Here is a 21,118-nt window from a genome sequence, read left to right on the forward strand (position 1 = left end):
CTCTCCATAATTACGAGCTTCTCCCTACCTATAAATATGCCATCAAAGATTGAAGAACGATGACAAACAAGAATAGAAAAACAAGAGTCATGAATCAAGAAACGAGAGAAAACAAAGACATTAGTTGAGAAATACACTGAGCATAAGAGAGTCAATTCTTTGTAATACACAAAATACTTGTGATAGATTAGAATCTTATTGTTAATTTACTAGTTGAGTGTTATAAAGAATCTCTGATTCTATATCAAACTTTTGTTTATGAATGTTAGAAGTGACTTAGTGACAAAACAATACTTGTGTATTCTTAGATTCAAGGAAAGTCTAAGGGTCGTGTTAATAGTAGCCTTGAGAATAATTGTAAGACAAGAGACACAGAAAAGAATACTTGTTGTAATCAACTTTGATTAGTGAAACCCTTTACCGGTTGGTAAAGGAGAATCGGACATAACTCAAGTTGAGTGAACCAGTATAAAACGGAGTATTTTTACTACTCTTTTTTAGCATATCAATGTATTTTAAAGTTCATTGTTGACACATTTAGCACACAAGATTTTTACTAAAAATAAGTTTTATACATAACTAGACAACAATTCACTTTTAGTCATTGGACGAGAATTCTTATCAACTTGTTTATTATAACATCTTTCATTTTAAAAAAATTTTATATTTTGGCTAACACACTATTCAATCCCCTTCTGGTGTAATTTATTGTACAAAGAAGTTTTCATAAACATCTTAACACAAAAGTTGAATTATCATCTTTTTTATGGATTTTAGTTTAGACTCGAACAAATTAGAATTTTTAGTATATTATTAAACATATACACAATTGATTTTTAATCATAGTATTTAATATTTTTTTCAGAACATATAATTTAATTAAATAATTAAATTTAATATAAAAAAAACTCTTATCATGTACTATGTCGCACGGATAATTTAACGTATTTTAATAAACTTAATTACTGCACCATATCTCATTATGTTTATTAAACTAATAAAGCATAAGTGTCATTGAAATACTAATATAAGAAAAAATAGTAAAAAAAAAAGAATCATTATTAAAAGTAAAATATAACTAAATTGAAAAAAAAAAAATCCAACCTTCAAACGAAGAAAATTCTTTTAACTTAAGTAAAGGGAAAACACATTGAAAACTAGAATTTTGTTTCTTTTAACTTAATTAAATTAAGAAAATCATATTGAAAACTTAGAATCTTGTTATAAAAACAATAAATATATTACACGAGTATGAGTATGCATAATATTTAGTATAACGTATTGATATCCACACTCGTACCTTTAAATTTTGTAAATAATTATTTATATACAAATTCAATTATTTTCAAAGATTTTGAACTGTGATACAGGCCAAGATGTGAGATTTAGTCTTAGAATGCCAAGAATTAAATTGACCTACTTAGGAATATCGAGGGGACGTCACTTTTACAATTGGATGTGTCAATCCACATACTAACAATTCAAATCAAGAAAAATTACACTATGAATAATAATTACAATGAAACCTAACGACTACTTAGGTTCTATCATCAAAATGTTGGAAACTAAACATCGAATCTAGAAACCTAAGATACAAGGAATCAATATTTGTTTCTATGTTCTAGCATCATCAGCTGCAACTTCAGAATTTTCCTATGTAGATTGTTGACCACAATAATGAAGTTCCTTTTGTACACAGCACTCAAAAAAACAGAGAATAAGATTCCCAGCAAATCCTGCAAAAACAAGAAAAAAATTTCCATGTTAATCATATCCAAGTCCAGAACAAATAAAATAAAATAATGTTAGCAACACTTTATTTTTAACAACATTATTATTGTGAGAAGTCCCATATGCAATTTACCTAACCATGAGTATGGTTGCTAACATTTATGTTACTATGAAGAATTAACACTACCTCTTGCAAGTTAGATATATACTTGAAGCAATAATAGATGTTGTCACAATTGTAAATTTCTGATCAAAGATGGCAATACTAACCAGAAACATCCTACACATTTGCTTCACTGCGAAAGCATGTAAACAACCTTGTGACTAAGTCTTTTAGCCCTGCAACCAAGGTAAAAAAGAAATTTACTTAATTCGTTGCACTTGTTGAGCATCAATTTATAGTATGGATAACTACAATGTCATTAACTTAGCTATTGTATTCACAGATGTTTAGCCTCATGTTCCTTTCCCCTCGTTAAAGTATCTTAAGATGATTTTTTAGAATCCACTTTCAAATTTCATTATATGAGGAATGCCAGCAGCACTCTCACTAAAACTCTCTTTCGAATACTCTTTATAATTTGTTAGAATTTATTAAAAATCACCAATTTTGATAGATTTCACTTCTCATTTAATATAAATCGGGAGAGAAAAACATTAATTAAGAAACAAAACCTACTAAATTGGTGATTTTTAATAAATTCTAATCAATCACAGAAAATATTCAAAAGAGTGTCAGAGAAAGTATCACTAACATTCCTCTCATTATATATCTTAGTCAATAGGTAAAATAATTATCACTATAAAATGTATGTTTCATTATATTTCCCATTCTTTTTATGTTCGAGCATATAATGGGTGATCACTGTTCTCTCAACAACATATTCAACACATTCACTGAAACTGGCTTTGGTCACTATTTACCATCATGTTCTTGACAGGTATAAAGAATGCAAACTCTCCAAAATCAAGTACCATATCTTAGATCAATCCACTTCAACTTTAATAAAAAACCTCACCTTGAGGAAATGTACTTATCAGCCTCATCCTTCTTTTCAGGACCATAAACAAACCATTTTTCATAAGGTGCAGTAGCAGTTTCATCCTGAATTTTGATATCTGCATATTGCTTTCTTTTAGAAAATTTGCTAAAGTCCAAATCACAACGGTATCATCATTCAGAAAAATTAAGCTAATGCATTTTGAAAATGACCTTGCAACAGAACAGCACATTCACCATTATAACTTTTTAACTTCCAAAACACCTGACCATTGTTGTCCAAAAACTCAGGCTCAATTCTCATAGCATCAGAACTATGTTTCACTGTAATATTAGAAGAACAATTGTCAACTGTTACAATAGCAGAAACAGTAAATTCTTGCAATATAGAAAATAACCATATGTACTCACTTTCCATTTTGGCCTCATTAAGAGCATTTATTTATTTACAAAACCAAGTCCTAGTCTGGATGTTATGAAAAATAAGTGCTCATGACACAAACAATCAATTTCTCATAAGAAATAGATGAATTTAAACCAACTGTAATTAAACATTTTACAGGATGTTGCATAAGTGAATACTATCGGGTGAGGAAAGAAGCAAGACATAAGATGATAATAGCATTGAAGATCAGTAAATAATGCAAATCTTGTAGGATCTAAGAGTAAGTATATGAAATGCCAACAGATATTTTTCATAGACGCAGATATTAGTTCTTTTACATGCTAGTGTAATCATTAAAAAATCAGTTTGTTGTAATTTTCCTGTGTTAATTATTACTTGTTTGCAACATGGATAGTCTTTCAAATTGCAGAATTTTGTACCATCAGCTAAATATTCTGACTTTAGAGAATGAGATTGAAGAACTTCAGGCATGATAACATACACAATGCATAATTCATAAACATCACAATTCATAACATACCTTTTGGAATTGTTCCCTTTAACTCGAGTACCTCAGCATGAGCTTGAGCCACTTCACTTTTCATCTTTTTAAGAAGAGCGTCATGCTTCTCCATTTTAAGAGGAGTCGCATTTGACAGAACAGCTTTAACCGTCTCATTCTGCAACTTCTGCCTAAGACCCTTTTCCTGTAGATAACATGCATACAAAATTATGAACACAAGGTAACAGCAAGGACAATCCCGATACAAAGAACATAACACCTTGTTTGCTGTTACCTTTTCCTTGGCTGCAGCAATCCTGGTTTTTGCTTCCTTTACTTCTTCTACATGTCTTGAATTTTTATCTTCAATACAACTCCTCAGTTTACTGAACATATTAAGCAAGTTTCCAACCACTTTAAACAAGATTATGAAGACAACAGAGAAAAGAAAAGCAAAAATAAGGATAAAGAGATGAAAACAATAAAACAACAGCAAAATACACGATAAAACTATTCTAATTGGACTTGAAATACTTACTCAGTGGCTAAAGCTTCATCACAAAGAAAATTCAACAGTGTGAGCTTTTTAGATAAATCCAAATTGGAATATCCACTAACGCCTTCTTGAAGCCAATCCAAAGGAAAATCTTTTAGTATATGATTAGATTTAGTAATTAAATCCTCCAGTGGTTTTAACCATGAATTATTTCCATTGCTAGTAGTCAAGGATGGAGACCTACAGCAAAGTCATCCATATGGCTACCTTAAGTATATCATATAAAATTATCTCCCTCAAAACTATAAAAACAAACAAATTAAAGCTGTAAGGGATAACTCACTCATTTCCTGAATCAGTTAGTATCAAGGTCAACACTCTAATTTGAAATTGAACCACTAAGGTGTTTTGTCCTCGACGCAAATTTTGTTTACGTACTAATTCTCGTAAAATGGCATCAGCTTCTCCCTTCTTGAGATCAAGAGCCTGATTAAATTTATACACAGGAATAAATCTTAAAAAGCACTTGATAAAGCAATTATGAATGGCTGAGAAAAACTTAAGAGAAAGTTAACAATAGAGTTAACATGAAGGCATACCTTTCCAAACACTCTGCAAAACTCTAAAAGCTGCAATGCGTTCCCAATATCTTCAGGTGGGAGCTCAATGTCCAATATTTCTGTTAACTCAGTTCCAGGGGGGAAAGGAATTTCCTCTTCAATTTTTTGCATCGCTAAATTCATGCCAACATTTGGGAACGTTGCTATTCCTACTTGGAACTTGGCACCAGCATTACCATCTACAAGTACAGTGTTGTTCCAATTATCACCAAGCATATGTTTCATATCTGGATGTTTAGAATTGAATAAATAATGTTTTGGAGCCAAAGTCACAGCAGGGCCAATGGAATCATTTGCAGGATCTCCAAAAACAGTGCCATGATTTCTATGTACTTGTGTTTGCACCTCAGAGAAAGGGTTGCCTTTGGCAACTTTCCCAAACAATAAAAGACCATTTGCAGCCTGAGCCTCTGGACTGTCCATCGATACATGAGCAGTATCATGGTTGCTATCTACTTTTTTCTTTTTAGAGACTCCATTGCAAACTTTAGTGTCATCATTTACTTTTCCTTTCGCTTCCTCACTTGGAACTTCTTTGCAAATTTTAGGCCTTTTCAGGCTCTTCTTTTTGCCAGCACTACCAACATTGTTCTCATTAGATATTTCCTTTAATTCTTCACGCTTTGTTTTCTTAGATTTTTTAGTTGATGTCTTCTGACTGGTCACAGGGTCAAGCTTTCCATCTGAAGAATTTTCCTTCCCAATTTCTCCTGAGAGAACTACTACAAGCTCCTGTAAGAGATAGCAAACAAGAACAACAACCAAAATCCATAAGAGCACAAGAGGCTATGATGCATGGTTAAAAGTACAAGTAGCACACTAGACCCAATGCTATAGGTAAATATGAAAATCTAAATATAAAAAATAAAGGAATATGGATATGACAAAATGTATTAAATAAAATATAATTAAATTTATAAATATTAACTCCTCTCACTAGATACACCACACACGCACTCATGCATATAAACCCTATGCACCAATGAGTAAAACTTATATGCCAATAACAAAGATAAACAAACCAAAATAAAATAACTATGGTACCTTCTCTGATGCAATTTGCTTCATAGGTGAAACAGCTGTGCTCACAGGAACCTTACCAGAACTTAAATTATTTACACATTTTTGCTTCTGTCACCATTAACAAATCATGAATTTGCATATGTGAAGAGAAGGTTCTTTAACCAGCAAACATAAGTATATTTGTCAACCACAAGATATATGGGATAGAGGATGGGGAGAAAAGTAGCACACCTTTTCCTTAGTAGTTTCCTTTGAAAGCAAAACCTTATTCACCTTGTTCAATTCCAAATCATTAGATTCAGCAGTCTTTGAAACAAGCATTTCAGACACTGACTTGAAACCAGATGCCTTGGCTGTATGAAATAGTTGACCAGTAGGTAGTTCACCTCGTTTTTTCCTTCAAAGATCGCTCCTCTATTAGAATGAACTCACAGATACAATACAATACCAACTCAAAACACACACACAAAGAAAAAAGAAACAAACTCACCGGCAAAAACTGCAGTTGCAAAAGTTTCTACATTTTGGACATGTCCAATCACCCAACTGCTGCACCTCTTCTGCATTCTCCCCATACCTAATTCACCACAAAAATATCCTCAAAAGGGAAAACACATACAAATATACACCAAGTACTTCATCATTATATTCTTCAGATTTTTTTGTTTGTAACAAGATTATCTTCTAGTCAACGGCCATAGACTAATTCCTTCAAGAGATAGATCATGTTTGATCACTCGTTAGGAATGTGGTTCTTCACATTTATAAAAAAAGATAATAATAGTTTCCATGTTATTAGAAAAATTGACATGGTTCCTCGCTTTGCAAGAGTGTTCAACCATACATGTAAAAATCACCAAGTTTGTAAAAATTAATGTCTCATGTGAGAGGCATGTGACTTAGGTAGAAACTAATAAAAAAATAATTAATAATTAAGGACTAAATTGTAATTGGATTAAATAAGAAAATTTTCTAGAGATAGTTGCCATTTTATGAAAATAATGGTTATAAAAGGAATTAATACCCACTAACATGAAATAAGATCATCTTCCTAATAGAAAAGTATTTTCTCTAACTCCTAATCATCACAAATGTAGAGAGACAGGAAGAATAATCAATAAAGTGAAATCTTGTTTCTCTCCTCTTTCAAGAAATCAAAATACATCAAAAAAAAGTCTCACTATAAAAAAGGTACACACTATTTATTTATTATATTTCAAGATCCTATTAATTTCCTATAATTGTTAATCTAACAAACCCTTAAAATTTACAATGTTGTCTTCTTTTATTGGCACATAACCACAATTGTCCTCTAGAAAGAGACACTCCTACTCAAGTTCTACTATGAGCAACAAAGCTCATAGTGATCTTACCCAGTTCAAGTAAAATTGCCTCCATTGGAAGAAACCACCAGTAGCCTTGTAAAAGTAACATAAATAAAGACAACACATTTTGGTGATATCTACATGTTGTTTGGACTTTGGATACTCGTTGCAAAGCAGTAAATCTTTGGACACTCTTGCAAAGCAAGAAAGTCTTTGCCATAAACATGGCCTAAAATATGCTTAACAAGATACAATAATTCTGAAAAAAGAAAACTCAACATTTGTATTAATGAACCTAACCTGTTTAAGAGGCACTTGTGGCAGAAGTTAATGGGACAAGGTTTCCCATTCTTCATATTCTTACAAGAAACAGCAAAATCCCTGGTTTTTTGCCGACACTTCAATATGGAAAACCAAGCAAACAAAAATGTTATCATCCAAACAAACCTCAAAATCTAGAAACAAAAACAAGCAGAAACTGAACAATACACACAAAGTAAAAGCAAAATCACAACGTCATAAAACATCATCATCACCATACAACCCCATCAATCAAAGTCCATATTTTCGCACAATCCCCACATACGGATTTCACCCTCAATATCCAGTGTCTAACAACTGGTTCAACAGAATCAGTTATCCATGACATCAAGTTAGTTTTCCTGCTCAACAAATTTGCTATTCAGTTTAAGGAGTTACCGATTAGACTTGGTATAAATACCAAACACAGTGTAATAATTCATTTTGGAATGAATCATCTTGATAGACTTCAATAGTTCAAAGTTTTCTCTGGTTTTTCTCTTCTCTCTTCAACTCTAGTTTTTGCTGATATTCAATGGAGTTTCAGAACTTCGAGCCCTCTAGGCCTCTCTACAAACCACCACACCCCACAACATAAAACGGAACAAAACACAAAGTAAAAGCAAATCTACAACATCGCAAGCATCGCCATTGTTTTCTCAGTACAAAACTACATATATCCTCTACAAAAAAAAAAAATCCTACTTACTTCACTGAGTAACAAAGTTCTCCGTCCAAAAAATTAACCCAACTACACACTCAAAACTCAAACTTAAGACTACTCGTTCAGCTGAAACAACTTCATACAAGCTAATCCACACGTTCAACACTAACAACAATCATTACTATATAACCCCACACACATCAACCAAAGTTCCCATTTTTAACGTAATTGCCACATTCCCTCACATACCCACATTCAGATTTAGCCCTCTCCACACACCGGCACACCCCACAACATCAAAACAGATAAAAAACGAAATGGGTATTCTCAAAATCTCAAAAAAGAAAGAAAAGTACCTGGTGACACGTTTTCCCATTAGCAGAATCGTAGATCCTGCTTCCCACTATTCGAACTCCGCGAGAATTGGAGCGCTTCGGTTTCACGCCTCCGGCAGCAACCCCGTCCCAATTCTGACTCGAGTTTGAGATGGTTGTAATAGCCATTATTACAGTTGGGAGAACTAAGAACACCACACACACTAAGACTCTTCTTGCAAGTGAGTTTCGAACTTAAAGTCTGAACTTTTTTATTCTTACAATGAGACAGCGGAGATTAATAAACGTGATGTTAGAGAAATTTTCTAAACGCTCGTTTTGGGAACTTTTGTTTTCCCTCCTTCGATGGTGATGTGGCGGGAAAAGGGAGTGTGCGAAATGAATATGGATTTTGCGTGGCAAATTTGAATTTCGCAGTTTTCGAAGGGGTTTCACTTTTTCAACGTTTCGATTCACTCTCTTCTCTCTCCTCCTTTTTGATTAAAAAATGAAGGGTTGTGTCCTTTGAAAAACATATGGAAATGACTATGGCTTATTAGAGAATAAAAAGAGAAAATAAAAATAATATAAAATTCTTGCTGAATCACGAATTAAGAACTTTCCTTTTGCTTCATTTATTAATAATTTTAAGATAAACTTTAGGATTTCTGCGTAATTCAAATAATTCATTTATTTAAAGTTCAAATTCAAAGTAAAAAAAAAAATTCTCCTCAGAAATTTCATTCATTGACTTGGAATATATACAATGTACAGTCGTAATCTTAGAAAATTAGGAAATTAATAATACTGGAAACTTGAAAACTAATAATATAAGACATATATTTTGGAAACTAATTATATATTTAACAAACTAAATATATGTTTACCTAAAATACAATAACAAAATATATTCACATATATCTTAACACACTCCCACAATCGAAGCAGGAGGACGATGGACACTGAGATTGTCCCTAAAATTATCAAACAACACACACGGAAGACCCTTAGTAAATATGTCCGCGATTTGATATCGTGAAGGCAAATGAAGAACTCGAACTTGACCACGTGCAACCTTTTCCCGTACAAAATGTATGTCCATCTCAATATGTTTGGTACGTTGATGTTGCATCGGGTTGCCCAACAAATAGAAAGCACTAACATTGTCACAATACACAATAGTAGCCTTGGTAACCAGACAATGCAATTCCAATAACAAATTTTGAAGCCAACACGACTCAAAGACCACATTAGCAACACCCCTATACTCGACCTCTGCATTAGACCGAGAGAGTGTAGGTTGACGCTTGGAGGACCATGACACCAAGTTGTCACCCAAAAACACACAGTAACCCAAGGTAGAACGTCTCGTATCAGGGCACCCACCCCAATCAGCATCAGTATAAGAAACAAGAGATGAGATCGAAGATGAATTGAGATGAAGACCAAAATCAAGTGTACTTGTAAATACCGGATAACGTGTTTGAGAGCTTGCATATGGTCCACCCTCAGATCGTGCATATATAAGCACACCTGTTGCACCGTATAAGAGATATCTGGCCTAGTGAGAGTGAGATATTGTAGGGCCCCAGCAAGACTCCTATAAAGAGTGGGATCCTCACAAGATGCACTAGAAGTAGCACCCACCTTAGCGTTGGTGTCAACCGGTGTTGGAGATGACTTCCAAGAAGACATACCAGCCCGGTCAATAATTTCTTCGGCATATTTGCGCTGTGAAAGGAACATACCACCCTTATGACGGGTCACTACAATGCCAAGAAAATAGTTCAAAGGACCAAGGTCCTTCATAGTAAATTATGAGCTTAGAAGGCTCATAATAGACAACTAGAGAGCATGAGAAGAGGCAGTAAGTATAATGTCATCAACATAGAGCAAAATGTAAGCCATGTGCGAACCCTTTTGATAAATAAATAATGAGTTGTCACATTTGCTATTGGAGAAACTAAGAGACAAGACGTAATCAGCAAACCGCTTATACCAAGCACGGGGCGCTTGTTTAAGTCCATATAATGACTTACGCAAACAGCACACATAATCTGGATGGGTATGATCACGATACCCCAATGGTTGATGCATATAAACTGTTTCTTGTAGCTCACCATGAAGAAAAGCATTTTTAACATCCAACTGATGAATGGGCCATGCCTTTGAAAGAGAAAGAGAAAGAACAGTGCGAATCGTAGCCGGTTTCACTACCGAGCTAAAAGTTTTGCCACAATCAATGCCAACCTGCTGAGTTTTCCCATTACCTACAAGACGGGCTTTATGCCTCTCAAACACACCGTTAGATTTTTCTTTATGAGCAAAAACCCACATAGACCGAATAACATTAATATTAGGTGGACGAGCACTAACTCCCACGTCTTATTTTTAATAAGAGCATCATATTCATCATCCATGGCCATTTTCCAATTTGGGTCACTAAGAGTCGCAACCGAGTTATGAGGTAATGGAGACCGAGTAACTGAAGTGGCTAAACCATATTCATCATCATATTTTTTATTTGGCTTAAAAATGCCCATTTGGCTTCTTGTGACCATACAGGGCTGTTGGATGGGAATAGGAGGGGAAGTTACTGTTTGGGTCGTTGGTGTGGAGATAGGAGTAGAGGATGGGCTAAGAGAAGGAGAGGCGGGTGGGCTTGAAGGGAAGTGTGGGCTAACGGTGTCTGGGCTCACGGGATTTGGGTCAGTATGGGGGTGGGCTTGTATTTCAGGTTGGTCCGTGTGAGGAGCAGAAGCATTTGGAGATTGATTGTGAAGGTGATGCATTGTATAGACACTCATATCATCACTCAAGAAATCATAAGCAGTAGAAGAAGGGGAATGCAATTTCCGAAATGGGAAAACATGTTCATCAAATAAGACGTGACGACAAATTATAATTTTACTAAAAGATAAATCATAACACTTGTAGCCACGATGATGCGAAGGATAACCCAAAAACACACATGGGGTAGGTTGTAATTTATTGATTGTGGTGGATGGAAGGAGAGGATAGCATAGACACCTAAACACCCTAATGTGAGAATACGAGGGATCCCGTTGGTATAGAATTTGAAGAGGAGAAGTGTTTCCCAAAACCTTACTTGGAAGTATATTAAGAAGATATGTAGCCATTTGTAATGCATGATGCCAAAAGGAAGGAGGAAGAGAGGCATGAGCAAGAAGAGTACGAGACATATTATTGATAGTCCGAATTTTCCGTTCTGCTTTCCCATTTTGAGGTGAGGTATGGGGGCAAGAAAGACGAAAAGACATACCATTAGTTTTACACAAATCCCAAAAAGGTCCATTGTCAAACTCCCTCCTCCCATTATCACATTGGAAATTTTTTATATTATGTTCAAATTGAGTGAGAATGTGGGCTCGAAAAGCTAAGAATTTCTCAAATACATCAGACTTTCTAGTCAACGGAAAAGTCCACAAATAATTAGAATAATCATCCAAAAATAAAACATAATATTGATGTCCCATTGAACTCAAAATAGGGGATGTCCAAATATCACTACGAATAATATCGAAAGGCATAGACGTACTCGTAGAAGAGGAAAAAAATGGCAACTTAATATGTTTTCCAAAAACACAAGATTGAAAAAGACTAGAACTAGAAAGATGATTACAATCAATGCTTTTATTTTTTCTAAGAAAATCTAAAATAGGAGCACTTGGATGACCCAAACGATCATGCCAAAGCTTAGGAGAAATGGCGGCAAAGGTTGAAGGAAGAGCTTGATGTTTGATAGGAGTAGTAAGAGGGTAAAGATCACCTTGGCTATCATATCTCATTAGTGGCATCCCTGTCTAAAAATCCTTCACAGAAAAACCAAAAGGATCAAATTCCATAGTCACAGAGTTATCAGTAGTGAATTTTCTAACCGAAATAAGATTTTTTATAATTTTGGGAGCATGTAGAACATTTGTGGGAGATATGGGAGGATTAGGGGAAGGCAAGCAAGTATGACCATAGCCATGAATCGGGATAGTATGACCACTACCAACAATAATACCACGATGATTGCTCAAATTAAAATAAGACGAGAAATTACCATTGAAAGATGTCATATGAGAGGTAGCTTCGGTGTCCATGTACCATGATGGATCCGGGGGACTCAGAGACATAATATGCATTGCCGCTTCAATATTTGTAGGAACATAAGGAGCAGACTTCCCATTTTGAGAGGCCATGTAAGCCTGTTGTGGTTGTGGCACAAAAACGCCGGGCTGTTGTTGTTGTCTCTACGGTGTTGGACCCCAGGCCCACCCTTGGTTTGGATATGGGCATGGAGGAGCCCATTAAGGCATCTAACCCCAAGGTGGGTAATTCGACCAAGGTGAAGGCCCCCACTATGGCTACTGTTGTGGACTCCCATGGACTGTTGTAGACCACCATTGCCGCCCCCTACACGGCTGGATTTTCCATCATTGAACCCACAATCACCTCCACCGGATTTTTTTTCCAGAATTTTTGTGATATCCAGACGGCTTCCCACGATGTTACTGGTCTTAATGTGAGGAATTTGAGTAAGAAACAGATTGTGAGATAGCCACTATTGCCGACTCCGAACCTGTGGTAGCCTCCTTTGTCAATCTGGCTTCCTCAAGTGTGAGCATCGACCGAGCTTAATAAAACGGAGGTAGAGGATCACTTTGCCGAATTAACGTCCCTACGCCTCGATATGCACTTGTGAGACCCGAAACAAGTTGAATGACAAGGCGGCTCTCTAACATCAGTGCTCCAACATTTTTCAACTGATCAACAAGGGACTTGAGATGTTGACAATATGCTGAAGCATTTGGAAAATCCTCCATCTTAGTATTGGAGAATTCGGCCTCAAGAGTTACCACACGAGAATGTTTGTTGTCTTGGAAAATATCTCTCAACCTATTCCAAGCATCCATGGTCGTGGCATCGGGTTCAATAATTGTATGCAACAAATAATTGGAGATGGTTGCATAAAGCCAAGAAAGAACCGTAGCATCAAGAGTCGACCATAATTCCTTTTCATCCTCAGTCGTAGGTACCTTTGTTTTGCCGTTGGCAGAAGGAATAATGTGATGAAGGACCTTATGAGAATGTGTGGTAATTTTAAAAAGCTTCGCCCATGTAGAGTATTGGACATTCTCTATTTCAAGAGTGATGGAGATATGGTTCCATATATTGGAAACCGCAAGAGTCGAATGGGAAGAACTCTTGTTGTCTATCATGGCGGTGAGAAGAAGAAGAAATAAGAGAGATGAAGGGGAATTGCGATTTAGCTTGCAGAATGAAGAAGGAGGATCGTAATTGCCCTAGAAACCTAATACCATAAAAGAATACTTTCCCCTAGGGATTTCATTCACTGACTTGGAATATATGCAATGTACCAGGTGTAATCTTAGGAAACTAGGAAACTAATAATATTGGAAACTCGGAAACTAATAATATAAGGCATATATTTCGGAAACTAATTATATGCTTAACAAACTAAATATATGCTTACCTAAAATACAATAACAAAATATATTCACATATATCTTAACACAGAGTTAATACAAAATCATGTCTAATGCAAGACAACTCTTTAAGAGAATCACTGTTGAGAAAATTTCATGTTAGGTGTGGAGATTGATATAAGAGTCCACAAAATTGTAAGAAGTAAGAACACAAACGCATACAAAAGACTCTTGTTAGTGGTTTCAAACTAATTTTGATTTTTTTCTTACAATAAAACACTAAAGAAGTGCATAATAGGGGTGAAGGAGTGAAATTTCAATGGTGATATAGCAAAAACACCAAAGAATGTGAATGATAATTGGATTTTTATGGTCAAATTTGAATTTTGTAATTTTAGAAGGATTTCGTTCATTCTCTATCTTCCTTTAATATTAAGAAATGATGAGTATGAGTAACATTCCTGGTAAAAATATGGAAATGATTATTATAGGAGAGAATAAAAATATAAAGGAACTTTATTAATTGTGACCATAAATGTATTAAATCTAAATCTGAAATTTAAATAAACGTCTTATTTGAACAATATATAAATGTTGGTTGGTTTCAAACTAACTTCCATTTTTTTGGAATAAGACACTAAAAAAGAAAATAATAATAAAAGTGATGAGGTGAAATTTTAATGTTTGTTTTGGGAAAAAGTTTCCTCTTTCAATTGTAAGTCAGCAGGAACACAAAAGAGTGCAAAAGACATTTTGATTTTTGTGATCAAATTGTAATTTTGAAAGGTTTCGTACACATATTCTCTCTCTTTCACCATGAATAAAAATATAAAATAACCTTATTTATTATGAGATAAATGTATTAAATATAAATCTAAAGGTTAAATTAATGTTTTATCGGGAGAATATAAAAATATAAAATTTATCTTAAAATTAATGGAGTACAAGGGAAGTTATTAATGAGATTCTCAATGGAAGACATTAGACTAAAGTATAATTTTGTTCCTTATCATTTAACTAAAACTTGTTTTCGTTCTTTATATTTAAAATATTTTTTTATCTATCAAATATGGAACAATGTTGTCCTCCCAAAACACTGATCATTGTCAATTTTGGACATAATTTTGAACCTTTTATGATAGATATAAGACATGAAACTTATCTTGTTAGATTCACCTACGTGAAAATTATACATCCCACCTAATGTCAAAACTAATTAAAAGGTCATAAATATGGTGAAAATCATGTGAAGAGTGTGTCCCACGAGCAACCGACAAAAAAAATTTAATATTAGATTTTATTAGTTTTGTGGGAGTCACTTTTTACCATGTTTATTACCTTTTTTTTCTTTCAAACATTAGTTAAGTTATGTAGTTTTCAAATAGGTAATCTATAGTTTTCAAACAGATCCAAATTTGAGAGATAAAAGAATCTTTTAAAGATAAAGAACCAAAACAATTTTTAGTAAAAAGATAAGGAATAAAAATTACATCTTATTTTTACATCTTTCACTCCAAATCTTATTAATAACTTCCATTTTACTCCATTAATTTTAAGATAAATTTTACATTTTTATATCCTCCATATAATGCATTTATTTAATGTTTAGATTCATATTTAATACATTTATGGTTATAATTAATAACATTATTTTATCATTTTTATTCCTAATGGAAGAGAGAGAAAGTAGTACGAAACCTTTCAAACTTGTAATTTGATCATAGTAGTCTAAATGCCTTTCACACTATTTGTGTTCCTACTACCTCACAATTGAAGGAGGGAAATGTTTTTTTCTACAAAACAAGCATTAAAATTTCATCTCATCACCCTTATTAATGTTTTATTTTTCAATGTCTTATTGCAAGAAAAAAAATTCAAAATTAGTTTGAAACCAACCAACATTTATATATTCTTTAAATAAAGCATTTATTTAAATTTCAGATTTAGATTTAATATATTTATGGGTGCAATTAATACATTTTCTTTATATTTTTTTATTTTCTCCCATAATAATCATTTCCAGATTTTTTTCGAATGATGTGACTCATCATTTCTTAATGATAAAGGAAGAGAGAGTGAAGAAATCCTTCCAAAATTACAAAAGTCAAATTTGACCACAAAAATTCAATTGTCATTCACAATCTTCTTTTCCATCACATTAGCATTGAAATTTCCCCTTCACCCCTATTAATATGTGTTTCTTTAGTGTTCTTATTGTAAGAAAAGAAAAATCATAGTTTGAAAATCATCAAGAAGAGTTTTTCGTGTGTGTTTGTATTCTTAATTCTTACAATTTTGTTAACTTTTGGGTTGACCTCCACCTCTAAATATTTTATCATATTAAATATATTTTAAGTATTAATTACAAAAGATAAATTATTTTAAAGTAATGTACTAATGGTAATTGATATTTTTAGAAGATAAAAAATTATTTAAATAGAATTCAATGATATCAATATATATATTAAAATTTATTTAATAAATAATTTATTAAAATATACATGCATCCTTTTTTTTAAGAGGTACATGTATCCTTTTTCAATTATCTTATAATTCTTTTTTAATAGCCAAATGAATTTCATTAAAAAAGAAGCTTAGTTAAGAGCACATGATGTGGCTTAACCAAGCTATAAAGTATTATAAAGCAAAACATGTTATGATATGAAAATACAAAGTTGTTAAGTCGTAAGACAAATCAAGTCCTTCAATTGTTTTGAATTAATGTAAATAAATACTAAATCAAAAAGATTATGTTTGAAATGCTAATAGACAAAATGTGTTGAATATTTGTTTGAGATATCAATCCGTTGACAAATATTGCCGACATTTGTGGCATTAAAGACCAAGTTAATGCTTTATGTATTTTTTATCCTCTATGCAGAAAATGTCTAAATATCCTTCATAGGATATGTCGAAGAGAAAAGTCAAATAGTAATGCTACCAATTACATAAAAAGATGCGTCCAAAGCAAAAGACAATGTACTTTATTGAACAAAAGGTTATTTGATTTCTAACTCTAAAAAATGAATTTACATCCTCCTTCAAATAAATAAGAAATTAAGAATGTAATATATTTATAAAATAAAAATAAAAAAACACTTGCAGCTAGAACATCTTCATGTACATAATTATTGTATGGTTAGGTGCAAATGGCTTAAAGAGATTTCCTTGATTACAAAGTACTTCCACTCCATTCTGAAAGGTAGAAGGAAAAGTGATATGTTGAGAGGAATTACAATCAACAAAGAATGAATTGAGGAACCAACAAGAGTCAAAACATTTATTTTAAGATAGGTTCAGAGGCATGGGGGACAACATGTGAGGCTTGATGGGGTGACATTTAGAATCATTAGGTTAGGGAGAATAAAAGACTTACTACTATGTTTACAAAAGAGGAAATAAAATAAGTTTGTGTGGGAATGTGATGGGAATAAAGCTCTTGGTCCTAATGGCTACAATTTCCATTTCATTAAGTCTTGTGTTGGGAATTCAAGTGGGGGGGGGGGGGGGGGGACATTGTATGATTTGTGAATGCCTTATTTGTTTCTATTTTTCAAAATCAGACAATCCTTAAGGGTTAGGTGAGTTTAGACCTATTTCCTTTATTAGATGTTTGTACAAGATCATTGCAAAGCTATTACTTAAGAGAGTCACATCTACCCTAAGTGGGGTTATTGATGATTGTCAATTCATGTTTCTAGGTGGTAGGAACATGCTTTGATGGGGTGTTGATAGCAAATGAAGTAGTGGACGAGGATAAAAGAAGAAGGAAAATCGTCATTGATTTTTAAGGTAAACTTTGATGAGATAGGATTTCTTAATATATGATGAGGAGGTTGGGTTTTGGAAGCAAATGAATAGATTGGATAAGAATTTGTCTTTTATTGTCAACAATTTCCATATTGGTTAATGGAAGTCCAACACAAGAGTTCTTAGTGAGCAAGGGCTTCATAGGTTGATCCACTAATACCCTTTATATTTCTTATTGTGGTGAAAGTCTTAAGTGGATTGATGAGTGAAGTCGTGACAAATGAGTTATGCATTGGGGTCATGGTTGGGGAAAAGGAAGTTAATATTTAGTTATTGTAGTTTGTGAATGATATGGTTGATATGGATGAAGTTGTGGCAAATGAGCTATAAATTATGGTTGTTGGTGTTTGTTGTTGTTAATGGCTTCTCCTTTCTCCAACACAGTTTTGCTACTTCAAAAAAGTAAGTGTTTTGCAAGTAAGTCTTCCTCCTCTTTCAAATCGTTATAGACTTCTTTGAGATTTATTTTCTTGTTTTAGGTTGCCTTGTTTATATTGTACTTGTAGTTGGTGACTAGCTGTCTTATCTACAAGATGATTCATGTCTTTATAAGGCTTGTCACTTCAAGTAACAATGTCTCAGTACACTACAACATGCATGATGTCTTCTTCAAAACTAAAGATTCCTTTTGTGCACTTGGGGTTGCCTATGGGAGAAAATCCACGATTGGTAGGGACATGGCATCCAATCATTATTAAATGAAAAAGTGCTTATCAATGTGGAAACAAAGACATTTATCTTTTGGTTGTAGGATTTTTTTATTAAGTCAGTTTTGACAACTATTACCCTTTTTTTTGTTATTGTGCTTCAAACTCCCTAAGTTGGTGGTGAAGACCATTAATAGAATCCAAAGGAAATTCACGTGAGGTGAAAAGAAAATTGACTTTGGTTAGTTGGATAAGGTATGCTTGCCAAAACAAAGAGGTGGTTTCGGAATAAAGAACATAGAGACTTTCCATGTGGATTTGGTAGGGAAATGGAAGTGGATGATGTTGGTGGAACAAAATAGCTTATCGGTTCGAGTGTTCAAATCAAAGTATAAGAGCATATCTCAGGGCAAGAATGAAGGAAATGTTAAATTTGGTTCCATTTTGTGGCATGACATTCAAAAAGTGATGTGGGAAACCATGAGGGGTGGTTCTCAAATAACATCCAAAGAGTGGTTAAAAAGGACAAAGATACTAGTTTTTGGGAGGAAACATGAATGGGAGGGACACCCCTGAATATGGCTTTTAATAGACTTTATATGAACTCTAAGCAAAATCATTGCAAGATTTTTTAAATGGGGTTTTAAAGGGGGGTAATGGGTGGGATCGTTTAGTTGGAGAAGGTGGTGACATAAATGCAAAAAAGCAATTCTAGAGGATTTTGAAAAACTAATTTTTGGTTTTATGAAAAAAAATTGGGATGCATGGAGTTGGATAGGGGAAACATCTGAGGCAAGGTAGGGACAATATATGATCAGATTATTAGACAAGAAACAAGTGTTGTTGACACAACAATGCTTAATGTTAAGTGGAAAATACTAATACCAAACAAAGTTAGCGTTTTATGTGGAAACTAGTCTTGAATAGCGTGCAAGCAAAGCAAAATTTATTGACGAGGTGCAATTTTAAAAATGATATTTAGATATTTATATGATGATTATAATGAATTATTTGGATTTCAAGCAAAATAGTATAATGGTGTGGTGCTATATATAAACATGAGTTCAATGTTGGGAAATATGATGCCTGTGAGAAAACATGAGCAAGACAAAGAGCAAATCTAAAATAGAAATGTAAGCATATACTAAGACAGGAAGTACTATGCCAAAGTAAAAAGGAAGAAACTTTAGCCACATAAATCCCTTAAAGCATGGACTAAAACAATCTTGTAAGGAGATACATATTTACCTATTGGTGGCTAGCACTACTGTTCTCAATCTTCAATATCATTATTGGGTATGGAGATTCACTCGGTGATAGTCTTGGACAGGTAAAAATTGAGGCCCTAAGATGATGCTTGATAAATCGCCAATTATGTGTCTGCATAATCATAGTACATTGCAAGACCAAATATGGATAACCATTGTTGAAACAAATACACATTAATAATTAAAAAGATTTTTTTTTTACAAAATGATAATAAAAATTCCAACTTTGGAAGGATTCTTGTTGGCAAGGACGAGTGGGAAAACATGAGAAAACCACATGCACATTAACATTACACTAACAATGAATAAGGACACAATAATAAATTCATTCATTTAGAAAATTAAAAAAATATTTATTTTTAAATAGAAAAGAAAAAAATGTTATGTTGCATGCTCAAGAAAGTAAACACATTTTATATTCTTGAAAGTAACCTCCTGAAAGTAAATACCTATTTTTTTTAGTTTGAGTAAAACATCTCACAGAAAAAAATATCATGATCATGAAACAAATATAAAAAGAAGGATAAAAGAAAAACAAATCTAACATATTAGATCATAAAAGAAAAAAAACACAACAACAAACAAATTAGATCATAAAAGAAAAAACCACTGCATATTAGGATCTCACTTCATAAAATAATTACTGACTAAAACAAATCCATAGAAAATAAGAAAAAGTAAGTATATACCATGAGCCTTGATGATTCACAGAAATCCTCAGAATCCACCTTTGATTCCAAACCCTAAGGCACAATATTCCTAACTTCTGCAAGTCAACATCAAAAATGAAAAAAGAATTCATAAATCTAAAGAAAACACGATTTAAATGGAAACGATAAGAATAAATCAAAGATGAAAATAAAAAAGTACCTACATGAAATGGTGAACCCAAAGCACAAAGCAAAAGCTACGACTTTACGGTCTCCATTTGAGTGAACAATGACAAATGAATGAAAATATGAGCTTGATGGCGAATCAACAACAACTTGTGCTTGATTTAAGAGAGCCACAACGACGCTAGTTCTTAGGGTTTCTTCTTCATGATCGTAAGTGAGTGTGAATCTGTTATTATATGAGTTGGTTTTAGGGTTAAGCAATTGGATTTGGGCTTAGTCAAATGGGCCTAGCCTAAGTTTATGTTTAACTAAACACCTTAAGGTCAAGTCATGTTATTGACGGGTCAAAAAATCACAATTGTTTATGAGTGAATATAACTATCCTAACTTGTTTTCCTAATGAGTTTTATTCGTTGACTCGCTTGAAACCACTCAAAATGCAAAAAAAAATAAAATAGTTTGATCGATTTTGGGTTGCGTTGGCTCACCTTACTTACCCCTAATTTTTATAATAATTAGTACTTTAATTAAAAGTGAGTGTGATTTTATTTATAATATATAGATTGTTGAAAGGGATTCACTCTCTCACTTTTTAATTTGAAAATGATTTGCATATCTTGAATTTCTTTTCTTTTCTACATGTATTTTTATTAACAATCTTATTAGGAATAAGGTCATACACTAAATATATAATTAAGAATAGTAATTAATTTTTTAACATTGAGATAATTTTTGGTACAT

The 21,118-nt window shown here is 33.2% G+C and overlaps 1 protein-coding gene and 1 pseudogene across 1 annotated transcript; both read right to left on the reverse strand.

Moving 5' to 3' along the window:
* Positions 1-1,388: 1,388 nt before the first annotated feature.
* Positions 1,389-8,685, reverse strand: LOC100780800 (uncharacterized). The gene is made up of 14 exons (XM_006603908.4): positions 8,403-8,685; positions 7,383-7,480; positions 6,248-6,334; positions 5,989-6,154; positions 5,779-5,865; positions 4,714-5,466; positions 4,458-4,600; positions 4,157-4,354; positions 3,914-4,004; positions 3,658-3,823; positions 2,945-3,055; positions 2,751-2,850; positions 2,002-2,070; positions 1,389-1,736 (listed from the first exon to the last, which is right to left on the reverse strand). Exons 1-13 carry the CDS (start codon positions 8,547-8,549, stop codon positions 2,025-2,027), a joined length of 2,193 nt encoding a protein of 730 aa, XP_006603971.1. The 5' UTR covers positions 8,550-8,685; the 3' UTR covers positions 1,389-1,736; positions 2,002-2,024.
* A 4,201-nt stretch (positions 8,686-12,886) lies between these two features.
* Positions 12,887-13,588, reverse strand: LOC102660810 (uncharacterized; annotated as a pseudogene).
* Positions 13,589-21,118: the final 7,530 nt, after the last annotated feature.

The sequence above is a fragment of the Glycine max genome, chromosome 19 (assembly GCF_000004515.6).
Source record: "Glycine max cultivar Williams 82 chromosome 19, Glycine_max_v4.0, whole genome shotgun sequence".
Classification (NCBI taxonomy): Eukaryota; Viridiplantae; Streptophyta; class Magnoliopsida; order Fabales; family Fabaceae; genus Glycine; species Glycine max.